The sequence below is a fragment of the Phoca vitulina genome, unplaced genomic scaffold (genome assembly GCF_004348235.1).
Source record: "Phoca vitulina isolate PV1807 unplaced genomic scaffold, GSC_HSeal_1.0 scaffold1, whole genome shotgun sequence".
NCBI classification, from domain to species: Eukaryota; Metazoa; Chordata; class Mammalia; order Carnivora; family Phocidae; genus Phoca; species Phoca vitulina.
The window spans coordinates 70275356-70295558 of NW_022589704.1; the positions used below are offsets into that span (position 1 = coordinate 70275356).

General features: G+C 35.8%; 1 protein-coding gene across 1 annotated transcript in view; it reads left to right on the plus strand.

Moving 5' to 3' along the window:
* PLA2R1 (phospholipase A2 receptor 1) overlaps positions 1-19170 on the plus strand; it is a 114272-nt gene extending 95102 nt beyond the window's left edge. Inside the window, exons 21-30 of the mRNA XM_032409663.1 lie at positions 3882-3999; positions 4682-4812; positions 5170-5317; positions 8863-9101; positions 10668-10836; positions 12234-12374; positions 12870-12986; positions 14137-14313; positions 16680-16712; positions 16837-19170. Of these exons, the coding sequence (XP_032265554.1) occupies positions 3882-3999; positions 4682-4812; positions 5170-5317; positions 8863-9101; positions 10668-10836; positions 12234-12374; positions 12870-12986; positions 14137-14313; positions 16680-16712; positions 16837-17051 (1488 nt within the window). The 3' untranslated portion in view covers positions 17052-19170. The remainder of the gene's footprint in view (positions 1-3881; positions 4000-4681; positions 4813-5169; positions 5318-8862; positions 9102-10667; positions 10837-12233; positions 12375-12869; positions 12987-14136; positions 14314-16679; positions 16713-16836) is intronic.
* Positions 19171-20203: the final 1033 nt, after the last annotated feature.

A 20203-nucleotide genomic window follows, 5' to 3' on the forward strand; every position in this document is an offset into this window, starting at 1 on the left:
AATTTTTGGGGGTTTTTTTTCTAAGAAAAAAATCCTAGCTGGTTGACTGATTATCCACCATTAAGAGTTTTAAAACTGAGCTACCAGAAGTTAAGCATCTTTTCTAATGTTTCATCGATTATTTTCTCTGTGATGATATATGAGTTTTGACCCGGGATTACCCCTAGAAGAGTGTGTCATCTAAGATACTTATCACAGCAGAGCTGTAAGCAGAAAAAATTCTAAGTGTGCATGTGCTTGTGTGTGTATTAGGTTAACTCTTACGCTTCTACTCACACATTTTTTTAAAGGTTGACTGATTGATTTGAGAGACAGAGTATAAGCGAGGGAGAGAGAAAGAACAGGAGCGGGGGCATGGGGGGAAGAGCAGAGGGAGAAGCAGACTCCCCGCTGAGCTAGGAGCCCGATGCGGGACTTGATCCTGGGACTCCAGGATCATGACCTGAGCTGAAGGCAGATGCTTAACTGACTGAGCCACCCAGGTGCCCCTACTCACACATTTTTATACAAGGATCTGGATTGAGTGCTAATGGCTGCTTTGCACATCTAGTTTGGGATTAGCCAAAATTTTATTTCATGCACAACATAGCTTTTCCTTTAAAAAATACTCTCCTCTTTTCTAAAAAAAGTATTCACATTATTAACACTTTATTCATTCAACTATGTTGGATGTTGATAATTTGATGGTGAGGAAAAACAAACACAATCCCTTCTCTTTTGTAGCTTACAGACTTGAGGGGGAACAAACATTAGTAAACCAATCAGGAGTATAACTCTGTAACTGTGACACATGCGATGAAGGGGAGTTACATAGTTCTCTAAAAGTTTTTAACGGGAGAACTTGACTGAGGTGGTCAGAAGGACAGGAAGCATTAAAAGCGGGGGGAGGGGTACAGCATGTGCTAAAGAACTGTGGTGAGAGGGAATGGACTTATTGAAGAAACTAAAGGAAGCATAGAGAACTAGAGTGTGAAAAGTGATGAAAAAGAGTTTCTGTTCTTATCCTAAGAACAATAGGAAACCCCTCAAGGGTTTTAACGAAAGAAGGACATGATCAGCACTGAGTTTTGAAAAGAATCATTCAAGTTGCAATGGCAAAGACAGATTGGAGGAAGGCAAGGATGAGGAAGGTTTTAAGAGTAGTTGGGAAGCTACTGTAATAGTCCAGGGAAGAGAGAAGTAGTTTGGGCTAAGATAGTGAAGGCTGTGAGGTGGCAGGAATGGGAAGAATGAGAAAGGACTCTGAGAAATGGGATGTATGTCTAAATGGTAATTGAAAGGGGGATGGAGTGGGAAGGCAAGGAGACTCCCAGGTTTCAGGCTTATATAAATACATGGCTGACTTTGCCAGTCAACATCAGTAAGAACACTGGAAAAGGACGAAGTTTGGGAGAAAGGTCATAAATTCCATTTTCAAATTTTGAACTGGCAATGACTTTGAGATAAAAAAAGAATTTATATTCAAAACTTGTTTGCAATACAGTAGAATATCCTTAATTCACAGCAATAATAAGAGATGCATTAAACTTGATCACATTTTGCAAATTAGTAAGTAAATAAACAATTTAAAATTAAGAGTGCTGTACTTCATCTTACTGCTTTGCTTTAATTACTAATGACACCATTTCAAACTGTGTTAGTAAATATGTTTTTGGGTTTTTTAGGAAACAATGAAGTTGTGGGAATAAGAAATAAGCTAGTAGAGACGATGGACTCTGAAAAACAAACTGAGGGTTCTAGAGGGGAGGGGGTTGGGAGGATGGGTTAGCCTGGTGATGGGTATTGAGGAGGGCACGTTCTGCATGGAGCACTGGGTGTTATGCACAAACAATGAATCATGGAACACTATATCTAAAACTAATGATGTAATGTATGGGGATTAACATAACAATAAAAAAATTAAAAAAAAAAAAAAAAAAAAAAAGAGATAATAGGTGGGGGGGGGCAAAGGGGGGGGGGATGGGGGAGTAGGAGGGTAGGATGGGGGGCGTGTGTGTGTGTGTGTGTGTGTATGTGTATGTGTGTGTGTGTTTTCTGGGAAGATTTATTGAGCTAACTAAACCAATGAGGTTCACTGGTATTTATGAATGGTTCATTAGTGTGACTATCTGAACACAAGGTGAATTCACATTAAATGATAAGACTGCCTAATAATTAGTGTGTGCCACTCTTTGGAATTTGTAATTAGAGAAAAGAGACAAAATGAAAGGAAATAGATAAAGGAATAGTTGTTATAAAATTAAAATCCTTTAAAGCCAATTCCATTTCTTTGTGAAGCAAACAAGGTAAAGAGGACCAGAAGATTTGAAAATGTACTTCCTCTGTTAGTTGGTAACTCCAGGCTACATCAGTGTTTCTGGTTTTTATCCTAAAAACAGTGGACAATCCCTAATAGTTTTATTTATTTATTTATGGAAAATCCCTAATAGTTTTAAACTAAAGAGTGACATGATCAGGATTAAGTTCTGAAAAGAACTACCTGGGCACTATTGACATTTGGAGCTGGATAATTCTTTGTTATGAGGGGACTGCCCTACGCATTATAGAATGTTTAGCAGCATCCCTGTACTCTACCCACCGATAGCAAAGCTCCCCCCTTGAGCTATGACAACCAAAAATGTCTCCAGACGTTATTGAATGCTCCCCTTTGGGAACCATTGGACTAAATCTAGAATGCCTGAGAATGTCATTTGACAACTAGTTAGGGGTCTATTGGCTTTTATTATGTTCCATAAATATTTACTGGGGAACTTCTTTGTTGTGATGGTCAGAGAAGAGCAAAGAAAAGTCTCTCTGCTTTTTAGGGAGTTTATGATGATGGGGAAGGGTGGGGGGACTGACAAATATAGAAATTAAAGGATGAGGAAAGATGTCATTCCAAAGGAGGATGGGGAAGGATGCTCTCTCAAGTGTAGGCTTCCACACTAGCCTAGAATTGTCTTGTAACTGGGGTTTCCTTGGTGGCGAAATCTTGAGATCTAACCTATCAATGAATGTGTTTGCCTGTGTTCATTGATAAGAGAATAGTCCACATGGAATATCCTTTGTATACAGTCTCTCCTGACTTCTCTGGAAATTTGCCTGATCCCCTATAGCCTGTCTTTTCTATCTCTCCCTCTCCCCTGACTCCACCTGACCCTATTAACATGTTTAAATTTCACTGACCCTACCTGACCTGTCCAGTAGTTACTGTGCCACTTCTCACCCCATAATGACTAACCCTGCCGTGCCACAGACATGATTCTTTCATGAGTAACGATCAATTCTCACTGCCAAATCCCACAGCCTTCTGTTTCTCCTTCCTAGGTTTCCTTGGTTCTGCCCTTGCTTCCCTTCCAACTGTGCTCATGTTTTTCTTCTCTGGCTCTTCCTTGTGGACTTAAAAACCACATCGCTAACTCAAGTAATTAGTGAACTTAAATACCTGATACGGTTTGATTCCCTAGTATTCCTCTCTAACTTAAAGGGAGGAAGTGTATTTGTAAATAAAACTGAACTAAGCTATTAATTGCTACCTCCAAATTTTAAAAAAAATTAAATCTACCACTATACCCTTTGCAATCAGGCTGGCTCCTTTTAAAAAGGAATACTGTTTTTCACTGAGCAGAAGACATTGTTCTGATATCCTGCATAACAAAGCACATCCTTGCTTCTGTTCCTGCCGGATACAAATGCATGCAAATATTGACTTACCCTAAAAGCCGGTCCTCTGTTTTACTTTCATACCTTTGGAGCAGCTCAAAGAAAAAAAAATGAGTCATTTCTGCTTTAGAAAATTATAAAGAATTCTAAAGTTTGATCTCCAGTGTCTTTGGGAGGTTTTTAACTCATTTAGGAAAATATGGAAATGAATGCTTTTTTTTTGGACATTTTTTTAAAAGTGCCTTTTGGTGAAAATCCCCAAAGACCCAAGTGATTGGAAGAACTGGACGTCCGCTCAAGATTTCTGTGTTGAAGAAGGGGGAGCACTAGTCGCCATTGAAAATGAGGTGGAGCAAGGTAGAGTACTCCATGTTCAATCAAGCAAAAATAACTTTTTTATTCAAATATTTATTATAATATTCCCCCCAAATACTAATATTTCCAAATCCACATTTTAAGTATTATATTGCTGATGACACATAAATTTTCAGTTTAACCTATGAGGCTTATATCATGACATCTGTAAAAGTACATTGCATTGCTTATAAACTGCTGATTTTTGGAGGTTTTTGTCTCCCCAGTAGTAGTGGAAAAAATAAGGACATATTTATGATCTGTATTTCAAAATGGCTAACATAATCTGAGGTATATTCTTTTATAATTGCATGGTATAATTTTTAGATCCCTTTAGATTTACCTGTACACTTGTATTTGATATTTAGACAATTGTATACTTCAGTTTAAGTATAGTAGATAAATCCTTTTTTGTTTAGAAAGGCATTGAATGAACACTGGAAATAGTTTTGTTAATAATATGATGAAATCCCAGGTTTAGCCAGCTAGTGTGCGTCAATTTAAACCGAAACAGAAGTGAAAGAGACTGCATTACCCTAATAAGAACAAAGTAACCAATTCCTACAACTGATTGGTAATTAAGTTTTGCTGTCATTTAAATAAAATCATAACTATAAACAGAATTCTATGATTACCCAAATGGTTTATATGGTATTAAACTTGATAATGTATTCCTGTTTTTCAGCTTTCATTACTATGAATCTTTTTGGCCAGACCACTAATGTGTGGATAGGGTTACAGAATGATAATTATGAAAAATGGGTAAATGGAAAGCCTGTGGCATATTCTAACTGGTCTCCATCTGATGTAATAAACGTGAGTTTTCAGATTTATTTTTTAGAAATCATTTTACCAAGAGATCCTATTTGATACTTACTAAAGTATTTTTTTACTTGCTATACTTTATAGGCATAAATTTATATTAGTCTGTTATTAATATATTAATTTTAATAATGTAATTACATATCATTTTCATGTGTTCCATTAGTGTAATTACTATCACAATAATTATTTATCTTGTAGGTTATGAAGTGATCTGTGAACAGGTTTATTAAATGCAAATAAAGGAATAATACTGTTTGAATTTTTTAAATTGTCCTTGATAAAAATGTCAGTGTTATAATAATGCTATATGTTACCATTTTTTAAAAAAACATATGTATCTTTTTAAAGATTCCAAGTCATAACACCACTGAAGTTCAAAAACATATTACTCTCTGTGCCTTGCTATCAAGTAATCCTAATTTTCATTTCACTGGAAAATGGTATTTTGAAGACTGTGGAAAAGAAGGTCATGGGTTTGTTTGTGAAAGAATACAGGGTAAGAAACATTTGCTTTTTTATTCCTTTCATCTCTATGCCCCACTCTTCTCTTCCATATTTGTTTTACACACTGTATGACTGTCATTTTCATAATTAACAGTGCCAGGCACTTACTTTTTGAGTTTTACATATATTTACTCATTTAATTTCCACTACCCCAGGATTATATTCTTTAGTGGGGTTCCAAAGACTACAGAGACCACTTGAGAGATGACCACATTTATGCATCCATTTTGGCCATATTAAATGGCTTAATTGCTTTGTTCTGGATTTATGAGTATATTCAGGTAATAAAAAGACATTAAGAAAATGTTGGAAAAGAATCAGAGAAATAAACAAACTAATATTTCCCACTTTCTTGGAAACCTAAAAATGCCTTCTGTGGCTAAATATGGCATGTAGCATGTTTCTAGAGCTGATGATCAGAACCCCCAGTAACTTTTGGTGTGAAATACAAAAGCCATACTATTACACACAGTCAGGGGTGTTGATGATCAGGGCAGATGCACTGTAAGTGACCTTGAATAATAAAAATAAAAACAGCAAGAACAACAACAATAGCTCATACCTCATGCTTTCTTCAAGTGCAAGGCTTCCCTGTACCATGCTACTCTGGAAGACCATAGTGTGTGTCTGGAGCTGGGTGGAACTCTGGGCAGGCTGTTGTATATATACTTACTTGGAATATTAATTATACTTCTTAGTGTTGCATGCATGTGAACTCTTTAATGCACTAAGTATCATCCCCAGAAAAGCAATTCCAGGGAAGCCCCATTTCCTAATTCACAGTTATCACTTAAACATAATAATAGTCAGGAACTGAAAGAAGATACCCAGTCAGTTATAGCAAGAGTATTATGAGAAGAGTAGAGTTTTGTAGGGAAAGAAATATCAATATACCATGTCCTTACACACTTAGGATATACCTGGCACTGTGTCTTGGCTTCAGAAGCATTAAGGCATAAAAGCCTCCCAATGATACTAGGATAAGGAGGTAAAAGTCTCCCCATGTAACAGATAAGAAGCTTGAGGCTTAGAAAAAGTAAATAACATATTCGAGCTCTCATAGTTTTGGGACTAACAATGTATACATTCTTTTAGACATAGTATAAAGTAGCTGTGGTTGAGAGTATAGGCACTGGAGTTCACAACCTACTTGATTTCCACATCTGTCAAGTGGGATAATTACTATCTCACAGACTCTATGTATATACAATGCTTAGCAAGTTGCCAGCATATTAACAAATGATAGTTGTTTCTATTATTATTTCCAAAAAATGTATTATTTAACTACACAAATTCTTTTTTTGAAATTATAATTATAATAACGTATTTAAACTGATACATCCAGCAGATTATCGTTTCAACATATAGCCAATATAAAAAAATATTAATGAGATCTCTTACATTCTTTTTTTTTTTTGTAGTAGGTTGTTGAAATCCAGAGAGTATTTCACAACACATCTCCATTTAGACAAACTACATTTCAAATGCACAATAGTGCATTTGCTACCATATTGGATAGTGCAGGTCTGGAAGAAGAATGTAACTACACAAATTCTTGTAGCCTACAATAAATGCCCAAATTCTGCTCCACTTCTTTATTTGCCATATAAATATGTGCTTACATTGGACTTAGAGCCTAAAGTCTAACTGCCTGAAAGATAAAGATTTCTAAATAACAGGGAGACAAGGACAAAGTCAAGAGCCCCAATTTGGGATTTGGTTTCCAATAGATCTTTCTTTTTTAGGTCAATGGGTGGCAAAATCATGTTGCTCAAAATCACTTACGTTTTGAAGTTTGATGGAATCAATTACACATGGAGAATTCTATATGTGTGAAAATACAGATATATAATGGGGGAAACAGTCAAATTGGTATTTTGTCACATATATGAAAAATTTCAGTTACCTTAATCTTACCAATTATTATCATTTTAAAAAATCTACTATTTTAAAAATCTACTATGGTATTATACTGGGTTTTTTTAAAAAAATAACCTTAGAATTGGTACATAGGCTGTGATGAATAAACAGGTATAAAAGTGTACTCCATTACAATTTGGTTGGTAAATAGGTTAATTTCACTTTGGTTTTACAATATGAACTACTATTATATTGAGGTCACATTTTCACGTAAAAGTCAAATTCCCATTTTGCCATTTTTACTTGGCATAAAGAACCAACATTTACTGAGCACCTGCTGTGTTCCAGGTACTATGTTCTAAATACTGAGTTCCAATTAGTGCCCTATATGGTTATCTCTGAATCCTACCCACACCCCTCTAAGGAAGGACTTACTCATTTCTTACAGAACAAAAATTTGAGGTTTGGAGGGATTACTTATTTTCCCAACGTCACTTAGACCTGTATAGTTAGGACTGGGCTTGATTCCCAGGTCTTCTGACCTATCTACACTTCATCATGCTCCTTTTCAACCCCAAATGTAATAAAACCAATAAACAGGGAAATATTCCAGCTACTTTGGATCAGACAGTTCAGAAATTCTTATTTTTCTGTTTTAGGTTTCCTAAAATAAGCCTATCCTAGTACATAATATAGTATAGAACAAAAAGGCCAAGTGCACATATTAAAGAGGAAATATCTTGCGTGTAAAAACACGGGCTTAGCTGTCACATAATCTGTCACTCGTGAAAAAGAAAGCACCACTGATCATGTCTGGGAAAACCTTGCCTTTTAATTTGTAAATCTCGACTCTGATAGGTGACATATTAATAGTAAGTCTTTATGGAACTGTGTATATTTTAAGTGTTTATTAATGTAACTTTTAAACTTATTTTTAGAATTTATACATGTAAACATTAAACATGATAGCAACTATCATGCAATCTCAAATTTAATAAAGGGTGGTATTTGAGAATATGCACTTGTAAAATTATGTCTGCAACATTGTATATGACGACATAATATATGTCAATATTCTCTTAGTAAGTATTAAGTTCTGCCAGAGCAGTATGTGTTAGGCCGGGTGTAGGGAGTGGAATAAAACCTGCCTAAGGAGATCAGTTCCATCAAAAAGTGGTCAGTTTAAAAAGGGACAGTAAAAAAAATAGGAAATCTAGAAATGGTTAACTATGTGTATATTTTTATTTAATTTTAATTTTTTTTAAAGACTTTATTTATTTATTTGACAGAGACACAGCAAGAGAGGGAACACAAGCAGGGGGAGTGGGAGAGGGAGAAGCAGGCTTCCCACTGAGCAAGGAGCCCGATGCGGGGCTTGATCCCAGGACCCTGAGATCATGACCTGAGCCGAAGGCAGATGCTTAGTGCTTGAGCCACCCAGGTACCCCTATATGTGTATACTTTTAAAGACACTCATGCATTAAATTTCCTAAACGTTCTCATTCTTTAGCACCACCTATGCTTTCAGGTATTTATTCTCATTTTGAAATAGTTCTGGGGTGGAAAACTCTGATGTTAACCACAGAATGGACCATTATGACAGGGATCCAAACTAAGCTTTGCCTCCCCTCTTTCTCAACCAGATGCTAAAAATGATTTTTGTTGTTCTTGTTCTAGATCCCTCTGGACACAGCATAAATACATCTGATATGTATCCAGTCCCCAATACCTTGGAATATGGGAACAGAACTTACAAAATAATTAATGCAAATATGACTTGGTATACAGCAATAAAAACCTGCCTAATGCATGGAGCAGAATTGGCCAGCATTACAGATCAGTATCACCAGTCCTTCCTCACTGTTATCCTCAACCGGCTAGGACATGCCCACTGGATTGGACTATTCACTGCAGATGTAGGTATCTTAAATCCCTTGGAACATCCCTGCATAAGTAAATTTCACATCTACCTCCTTAGTGATATGGCAACTGAAATTAATACAAAAAAATTCCCAGAAATAATAGTAAAGGTAACATTTAAGTAATTGGTTTATAGAATAACTACTGACCAACCTTATGAAGAGCCTATGACTACAAATTAAAGGTATACCTTTTTAGAGTATACATCCACTTGCCTAATTTCTGGGAATTAATGTCCTTCAAAGGTTCTCTGAAAATTTCTGGGTATCTGGGGATACTGCCTCATGTGGGCAATGGAACACTTCTTAAACTCAAGCACCTGCATTTGAGTAATTTGTTGCATTTAAGAAATCCCCTAGAAAAATGGATCATGCTTCCTGCCTAGAAATGTGATTATTAATTAATTCAGTACCCCCTTGGAATTTAACACATGGGTTTTCTCTCCCTCTAAGGATGTATTTTGGAAAGTAAGACCTTTTTAGTTTTCTCTTTTTTTAAGTAAAAGTATTATATACTCAAAGTAGTGAAAAGTAAAATCTATCTATTCTATCCCAACCTCTGGTTCTACTACCCAAAGATAATCACTTGTAAACAGTTTCTTGTGTGTCATTTAGAAATTTTCTACTTATACACATATATACACATGATGAATGAATATCTGTATTGTTTTTCAAGTACAAATGAGGTCATACTACATGTGCTGTCCTTAAACTTGCTTTTTGTTTAATATGCCTTATACAGCTTTCCATGTCAGCACATAAAAATCCAACACATTCTTTGGGAGAGCACCACATAAGGATATAGCATACCATTCTCCTCTGAGTAGAAATCTGGGTTCTTCTCAGTTTTTCACAATTACAAATAATACAAACAAACATCTTTGTGCAAGTTGGATAAATTCCTAGAAGTGAAATTGCTAAGCACACTTTAAATTTTAAGAAAGAGTGCCATATTGCCCACCAAAAGTTCGTACTGATTTACATGCCAACGACTATGATCACATGTCATTTATTCATATCATTATCAATACTGGGTATTATCAAAATTTTAATCCTTGCCATTGGGATAGGTGAGAGAATGGCATTTTATGGTTGTTTATTGTAGTTTTGCATTACATAATGTTTTAACGTCATGTAGTCAATTTTGCATTATGGCCTCTGGATTTTGTATCAGACTTGAAAAGATTTTCCCCACATCAAGAGCATAAAATATTTAGCCAAGTTCTCTTTAGCACTTATGTTTTCAATTTTATGTATGAATCTTTGATCAATCTGAAATTTGTTTTGGTGTCAAGAACAAGATATTGATCAACTTCACTCTGATGGCTTACTGGGAAATTATGGTGGCAGGGAACCAAGGATTCCCAAAAACTAAAAAAGATACTGTTGTGACAGGTATTTCTTTTTGTCAGGCCATATTCACAAGCTGTCCTAGACCCCCTGAAAAATAAGTCTAGATGTGGAAATATAAATCTATGTGTGAAGTAAGGGCTGCTCAAACAGCATTGGGTAATGCCACCAGCAGTCCTAGCAAGGAAATGATGGCTCAATTTCCCTCCACAGAATGGTCTTAATTTTGACTGGTCAGATGGAACCAAATCTTCCTTCACTTTTTGGAAAGACGATGAGTCATCCATCTTGGGTGACTGTGTTTTTGCTGACACCAATGGGCGCTGGAGTAGCACAGCCTGCGAGTCATTTCTTCAAGGAGCAATTTGTCGTGTACCTACTGGTAGGTTCAGTTCTATTCAACTTAATAAATACATACTGGGAACCTACTGTGTGCAAGGCACTGTGCTAAGCAGGAGCTATGAGTAAGAGTAATAAGAAGTATCTGTCCTCAAGAAGCCTCTGGTCTGGTAGGTGCTGTTCAAACAAATAACTATTATACCAGGCAGGGCTACCAAATGATGGAAAAGAGGTAGTAAGTGTTGTGGGGGTTAGCAGGAAGGAGAACACATCATATTCACTTGAGAATAAGTAGAAAGACTTCTTGAAGGACATGACTATGGAGACTGGCCTTGAAGAATAGATGGGATGTAGTCAGACAATGATGGGACATGGAGAGGCATTCTGAGCAGAAAAGTTTGGGCAAAGACATGGAAGGAAGAAAGGACTGAACATGTATAAAGCAAAGCTGGTGTTGAGATTTGCCTGCATGGCAGGGTACCAGTAAGAAGAGGTGGGAGATCAGGCTAGAAACCTGCATTAAGAGCATGTATGAAGGAAAAGCTAATTCTGCTTCTAAAACACCATAAAAGTTATCCTTCCCTTTCCAATAGCATTGTATTTGTTGAGTGTTTAAGAAGTGTCAGACACTAGCTCATTTAAACTTCTTTGTAGGGGCACACTGGTTGGATCAGTCAGTAGAGCATGTAACTCTTAATCTCAGGGTCAGGAGTTTGAAGCCCATGTTGGGTATAGAGATTATTTAGAAGAAAAAAATTTTAAAAAATAAATTTCTCATGTAAGAAAGATGTTGTTGTTAGCTCTCTTTTTATAGATAAAGAAACCAAAGTGTGAGGAGGTTAGGTAACATGCCCACAGCCATACACAATTAGGATCTCAGCATGGATTTGACTCTCATGCTTGACCTCTAAAGCAAAGTCCACCTGAAATGTCCCTTAGTTATGTATTATGTTTTGTTATGCTATGTTACTTTACTGAATGCATTATTTTTCTCTCATAGGTTGATGGGCTGGTGAGGATTTTCTAAATCTATAATATTCAGCACTGCACAGATCACATTTTGTACATTTGGAAGTGCCTCTTGCTGACTTCATTCAGTTTCCAGTATTTCCATGAATCACATCCCCCAGTTTTTCCAACCTTTAGGATACCAATTATAAACATGAAAGACAGCAGCACCCATGCAGCACCCAAACTAAACCTAAGAAGCTATGCATTAATACACCCTGTTATGTGTAGGTAAAGATTATTTTTGCCAGAAATGCTACAAACCAGTCTTGGTTTTATAATCATTTTTATTAAACCCACTCTTTCAGAGTATTATCATGAAAATCTCATTACACATATTTATCTTAGTCTGTCATAGAATTTAGTGCAATGTTTATCTTAATAAATGAACCCAGTCATCACCCTAAAATCATAACTGATTTTTGTTCGTAGAAACAAAACCATATGGACGTCCAGAGTTGTGCTCAGAAACTTCTATTCCCTGGATAAAATTCAAAAGTAATTGCTACAGTTTTTCTACAGTCCTAGACAGTATGAGTTTTGAGGCTGCTCATGAATTTTGCAAAAAGGAAGGTAATTCTTTTGTGATGGTAAAATGCTTTCAATGCATTCCTTCTTGACATTTCAGTAAACAATGTGGTTTTCTTCATTTGTCTGATTATTTAGTGACTTTAGGAGCAACCAAAAAATTGAAAAGATAAATACTATTGAATTTGCTTGTTTGGGGATGGTTTATCTATGAAATTCAATGTCCAGGATAGAATTTGAAAACCTAAGATGATGTCTCAGAATACTACACTTTCCCAAGAAAATGTTCCTTTTGAATGCATTTGAATTATAAAATTTTAAAGTTCCCTAAAATTAATATTCTATGCTTTGACTTCTTAAGTACAACCTTGTATCTTTTAATAAATGTGGTATAATTTTTAATCAAAAATCACTTATTTACAATAGAAATTTTCACTCTGCAAAGACTGAGCTTTACAAATTATGGTGGTATAGGAGACATTTTTTAAATTGTATTACACATAAACACAAATACTTATTTACTGCTTATTTCTTTTATAGGATCTAATCTTTTAACAATCAAGGATGAGGATGAAAATTCATTTCTCCTAGAAGAGCTTTTTGCTTTTGGTTCTTCTGTCCAGATGGTTTGGTTGAATGCTCAGTTTGATGGTGACAGTAAGTGATTTGGGTAGAGAAGAGGAGAGGGCATAAATAAATACATGGTGGTCAAGGTTGATGAAAATGGCATCTGCAAACCAGAAAGCTCTTCTTGGATACATTTGCTGTGAAAAATAGCATGAATTCTAAAGCCATTTCTTCCAAAGACAATATTGCTAACCCTTTTCTATACCCTTGTGTCCCTTTAAATAATCCTACAATACCAAAAATGAAAACAAGCAAACAACAAGTTTATCTTATACTTACCCTCACATCATGAAGATTCTTGGATGGAAACTTGTGTTCACAGACTTAGTCATAGACAACAAAACCCTATTTATTTGAAAATACCCAGATTATTCCTCAATGTTATAAAAGCACAACAGAGTTATAGAAATGTTTCAGGGATAAATTGTGCTATTAAAATTATTTGCTTCTCATAAAAACCAGGGTTTGTGATCAAATGAGAGCATGGCATTCTTCTCTCTATGTAACTGATGGTTGTTGAAAGTACTTATAAAGAAAATTATCTTAATTGGTACGGAGAACTTATTACAGTGGTATACCAAGGTGGAGGGTGGGTCCACTCTGATAAGGGGGAGTGTTTCAATCACAGACATTGTTTAGAATTTCTAGTCCATTGTGACAATAAAAAGATGACCGGCTTTTAGTTACTTTTATTGTTGGTTTTAAATCCTTTCAGACAATGTACCCCCATTATTGCTTACACATGGATGGACTCTATCATTGCCCCCACCCCTTAGTACACCTGTGGATTGCTTTTTAAAGAAATTCACTGTAAAATTATGTTAGAAAGTGAGCTATTTTGCAATGATACAGATGTTAGGACTTAAAATGATTTCTTTAAATTGACTATAATGATAGGGAATATTTCAAAATTCACACTGTTACCTTAAGAAAGATGATATTCTAAATGAACTAAATTAGAACAGTATATCTAAAACAAATGGAGAGAGCTGTTCACAAGGCAACTTTACTAATACCTACCTTTTGATGTTGAGTTCATGACTGTACCTACTGAGTTGCATGCATCAGATAAGGAGACAGTCTCATTAAATTGAGGAGCTGCTTTTTATGGTTCACTCCAGTCTTAGGATATTTGATAATTGTACATATAATTCATAGTAAGTCAGCAATTTTTCCACAGATGAAACCACAAAGTGGTTTGATGGAACTCCCACAGACCAGTCAAACTGGGGCATTCGGAAGCCAGAGATGGATCATGTCAAACCCCATCTATGTATTGCCCTGAGGATCCCCGAAGGAGTATGGCAGTTATCCCCATGTCAAGAAAAAAAAGGATTTATATGCAAAATGGGAGCAGGTGGGTAAAGCCAGAGGGTAATTCTTCATTTTGATTCTACCCTGACTAATGTTGACCCACCTCTTTAGCATTTAAAGCTTTGAAAATCCAAGTATTCGGGGAGTATTCAGATAGATTGTAACATCATCATCTTATTCAACATCAAGTAAGTCAGAGGACATTTCAGCTCCTTCTTTCTCTAATATGAAGAAAAAAAATCATTATAAAGACTATGACTTTCCAGTGTCACCCTAGCCGTTAATGGGCAAAAAAGCAGCTTAACCTCAAAAAAATAGAACTAGTAATATTAACCAGCAACCCTTATTCTGGCAACTGCTGCTCAGAAATTTTAAGATTCATCTTCGGTCCCAGAAAATATAATCTAGGCCTAGATATTCTTGCTGTGGATAAGTAGATGTGATTCTCTGTTGCTAGCCATAATATATTATAAAAGTCATAGTTTAACTTTACCTTCAGCTACATAGTTTGTGGTGATAAAAAGAAATAATAATTTTAGAAATCTAAGCCAGAAAATTGTAGTCAATTGCAAACAATACAGAGATTTCTAAGATAGGATGTTAACAATGATCATTAACAGTAGAAATGTGTTTTTAATAATAATCACAACATTTCTAGATGCCAGTATTGCAGAGAAGGAGGAATTGGTGTGGCCTCGGCTGCTGGTGAAGGTTTCTGAGAAGAGATAAGGTTTTGGAATCCCAAAAGATAAAGAGAATAGAGAAGGGAAGCCATATTAAACAAAAGTCCCAGTATGACTAAAGGCAGCAATTGAGAATAAGCTTATATTAGAGTGAAGGGCTCACATTAGGTAGTGTTGGGAATAAAACTGGACAGGATCCAGTTTTATAGGATCCATTCGCAGAGAGTACCAGTCTCAAGAGCTGAACTTCATGGTGAAGAAGACAGGGAACCCCTAGGAGCTCTGTAGACACCTGCTGTGAAATCACACTCATCCAGATGTAAAGGGAGGCAGTTGTAATTTGAATGATAGAACTAGGAACACGAGGAAGAGTAGAAATGGGAAAAGAGAATCATCAGGCTTTGGTGATCTGATTAGACACTGGGTGGGAATGAAGGAGAAAAAACTGGTAGGTGTCTGCACCAACGGTTAAGCCCAGTAGTGTGGATAGCAACTCTTGTGGAAAACATGACTAAGCCTAATAAGTAGTGTGCCCAAGTGATCAATAGCATTCAATTTCAAGAACAGATCAGAAATACCTCGTGTCTGTACAGGACTTTAAAGCTTCCTATAATATAGAGGACACCTCTTTCATCCCTCACAGCAACTTCCTAAGGCAATGGAGAAACAATATTCCCATTTTACAGATGAGAAAAGCACTTGTCCAAACTGGGGCTACATCAAGGACCATGCTCCAAATATTCTGACTCTACATGCTTCTTCTATATCTGCCCACTGCATGCATCCAGAGAATAAATATTCTTTTAACAGTCTTTCTTTAAAAAGTATCTTCACACACACATAATATATGTTTTCAATAGTATTACAAAAAAGTATGCAGTATTATTTTTAAGTTGCAAAAACAAGTTCTGTTAATGTGGTTTTGCTGTTGGTGACAATGTTTCTTTTAAATCTCTTTTAAGTGTGTAAGAGTGAATGGGCATAAGTATTGCACCAAGGCACTTTCTCCACTCGCAATCCCTTTACTGATCTTCCTCTGAGTCATTCTCTACATATTTCTCTGGATCTTTACCTAGATTAAAAATAGCAGAGCTCAAATTTAGAGATAGAGCCTACTTGAAAGAGATACATTTCTACAGTAGAAAGCCCTCAAACAGAACCCTCCAATTTTTTGAATGGGGGAGCTGTTATTCATTTCCTGAGATTCTTGAGATTGCAAAGGTGAGAAGGTGCTGATTTTAAAATCCTTGCGTGGAGGTAAAGAGATTATCATTGCTGGACAAACTCCATCTCAGAGCTTAACAAAACTTAGTTCCTTGCAGGCAGGGACTATATTTTATTTGTATTTCTATTGCAGCACAGTGCTGAGACTAGATGGAACTTTTTCAGCTTAAAAAAAAACAGCATATGTGTTTGTGAGCAATGATAATGATTACAATAAATCAGGGGTCAGCAAAATTTTCTTGTAAAGGGCCAGACAGTAAATATTTTAGGCTCTGGGGGCCATATAGTCTCTGTCACGTTGTCATTGCAGCATGAAAGCAGCCACAGACAATACATAAATGGATGAGTGTGGCTGAGTTCCAGTAAAACATTATTTATAAAAACAGGCACCAGATCTGATCCATGAGCCATAGTTTGCTGAGCCCTGCTATAAATAATAACATAATTTTGCCGAATTAAAAGAAAATTTTCATCTCAATTTTTTTTTTGTATTTGGTTTTAGATATTTACCCAGTAAAGGAGCACTCAGGAAAAGGTAGGTTTGAACAGTACAGAACATTTTGATTTCTCTTAGAAATAATAATATAGAAAGTAACTATGTGACAGTATCTATCTTAACTCATTGTCACTGAACTTTTCCTTTCTGCATCTTTTTTCAGGACCAAGTCACAGTATTGTACCTCTTGCAGTAGCGTTGACACTGACAGTAATTCTGGCACTTTTCACACTTTCCTTCTGCATATACAAGCACAACAGAGGTATCTTCAGGAGACTTGCACAGTTTAGGAATCCTTACTACCCTACAGCCAACTTCAGTACAGTACATTTGGAAGAAAATATTCTCATTTGTGATCTTGAGAAGAATGACCAGTAACAATGAATTCAGAGAACGCTACAGCCCTAACGATAAGTAAAGACTTAAGAGGAGTCTCCCCTGCATTTTCCTTTACATACCAGATGCCACTATAATGTGAATTGTGTCACTATTTTAATTATTCTTAAACTGATTACTGGTTTTGAACTGTAACCAAATCAGATGGGTGTTGATTTATTCATTTCCCCAAACTGTGATCTATTCTTAAAATGGGGAAATTATACAATGGTTACTAGTCAGAAAACAAGAACTATTAAAAATAACTCCCTATTGAAGACTCTCGAACCAATGTGAATAACAGGTTTTGTATTAATATGTTTCTACTAAAATTTAAAAAGAATTTTCAAACTAATCTGATATCTATTCAGACATTTACTCACACTCATCCCATTAAAAAAGAGTGGAAGCAAAACAAATTTTAAAACTCTATGCTTGTATACAAGACAAAAAGTTAAAGGTTTCTGAGAGGTTTCTTGTTTGTTTTCTAATTCAATCATTTTAACATCAGGGTTTAGAAAACAAATTTCTAAGCTTAAAACTCACACATTCTGGGCTCTAAACTAATATTTAGAGTGATATTTGTTTTTATTAGTTCTGACTTCCCAAACTAAAGAAGAAAAATTACCTGTCTTTAAATAGGGAAGATCTTGGTTAGCAGCATACTTGCATAAGCAACTACATAATGTGGCCTAAAATCTTCATTTACTAAATGATAACTGTTTGTTATTTTAAAATATAGATAAGCTTAAAGGAATTTATTGAAGTTTTGCTATTGTTAAAACTCATGGCCTTTATTAAAACTAAAGGTATAAAGTAATATATAACTCTCCTAACAACTAAAAAATACAACATATAATTTAAATGTAAAGGGGGAAAAATGAAGATATGAATTACAGTACCATTAGAACCACACTAGAAGATATATTGAGAAGTACTAAATAAATGACTCTCCAATTATAATCTAGATACCTTTGCTATATAAACAGGTTTATGTGGGGTATTCTATTTAGTAAACTATGGTTCTTAAGAACCATCTCTGTTTGTGTTGGACTAGTTAATGCTGTTGGTAAATAATAATTAATAGCATGATACTGTCCACAAATTGAATATCACAGATTTGACTTTCCTTCACAAATTTCTCATTATGGAAAAGTGACTTCAGAATCAATATTTTAAAGTTTACTCATTCCATAACTATTCCCTGCATTCCTATGAAAAACCACGTGCCATTCTAGAAACTGGATGGATTGGGGTGAGCAAATTAATGAGAACTTGTTTTTATGTCACTTATTTTCCAATGAGAGAAAAGTGAGAGAAATCCAGTAAAGAAATTCATAAGTAGAAAATACCAGGTGGTTATGAAAATTAAGTAAGGTCTTGTGATAGAGAAGAACTGGAGGAATCTCAAGGCCTCCCCAGAGTGTGCGTTTTAATTATTACATCCTGCTGCCCTGAAAACTAGTGGCCACTAGTCACAAGGTGGAACTCTGGGAGAAAGGATGAGTGAATCTCTAAGTGAAAAGCCATCATCCTTAGAAATAGAATTTGATGAACATACCCTAAGAGTGGAGTCCTCGTGGCCTGAAACAGTTAATACAGCTTCCAAAAGTGGCTCTTTGCTACTGGTGTGTAGCTTACACACTAGGACGATCTACTTCCATAATTTTTTTTTAAGTTTTGAGACTTCATTTTTTAAAAGATATTCTATTATGTAGCAGTTGTCTATTTAGAAGTCACAAGAATAATTGCCTTGAACTAACCAGGTGGTATAAAAGCCTGATTTAACAATCTGTCAAGTGAAATTAAAGTTCTATTCTTTTCAGTGGGCTTGGTAAAAACTGCTAATCAATTATCCTTCTAGTCAAGGTATATTGAAGTGGAATAGTCACACATAGCAATTTGACAAAGTATGTCATTAATAAAGTGGTTTTGCAGAAAGAAATTGCTCTGTTTGTCAATGCTCTGTACTTTGCTATTTAGTATTGAGCTACATTTCTAGAGAATCTGTCCCCATGGACAAGATCATGCACTCTTTCCCATTACTGAAATTTCAGAAATAGAAAGTACTGAAATATTATGTTTTATTTATAGATGTGCACTTTAAAAAACTTTTTGCACATCTATTTTTAATCTGAACTAGATTTCATAGCTATAGCATGAAAAACAAAAAAGCATCAGGGTCACAAACTCATTCACACATAATTAATGTGCCCCTCTCCAAAAAAATATATATATATCAATTATTATCCATGACTCTGGGTAATGGAAAATCTTGGATTTTACAATTAAATATATCTTGGGCTCTTCCAATTCCAACAGTCCTCTTTTAGTTTAAATGCTTCTTCAATTGAAAGTCCCCTTCCTATCAAGGGTGGATTAGATGATCTCTTTAGATAAACAGTCTTCAGGAGTTTCCTTTTCCTCCTCAGAATGGTATTGGATATATGAAAACTTGTGTTGTTGTAGTACTGGGGGGAGAAGGTGATAAGTGACTATAAATATGTGTTATCTGTGCCCACTGAGGGTGGTTGTCTGGCCCCACTCCTGGGAACTTAGCTGGCATCAGATATGAAGCCTGTAGTTGGTGCAACCTGTAGTCTATTCTCTTTGATTTGGCTCCATTCTGGCTCTCCCTGGCACTGCCTTACCCTCAGTATATTGGCTGTGACTCCCATCCAATTCTCTACCTGAACACTGCAGTTATACAAGGCCACTTCATCTCTGCAGTAGTGAGACCTATCTAGCACATCAGTTACTCTATTAGGGGAGGCTAAGTGCTGTGGCAAACAATCCCAAAATCGCAGTGGCTGAACACAGCAAAGGTTTATTTCTCATCAACAGTGGTTTTGCAGGACTTTGCATTCATGGGTCCAGGCATCTCCTATATAGGAGAGTCTCCAATTTAGAGGGCCTTGGAGTCCTCCAATGGGTCTCCTACCTCTACCTGACAGAAGCTAACTTAGAACCTATCTTTGATTAAGTATGTAGCTTTCATGGACTATTGAAATACATTCTTTAAGTTAACAGTCTTCATACTAAGGACACATACCCTGAAGGTACATAAAGATTTCCAAGGAACAGAGGGGCATGGATATTTTTAAGAAGCTCAGTTTCCAGAATCTTTAACCTTCATATATATTCTTTCTTAGAAT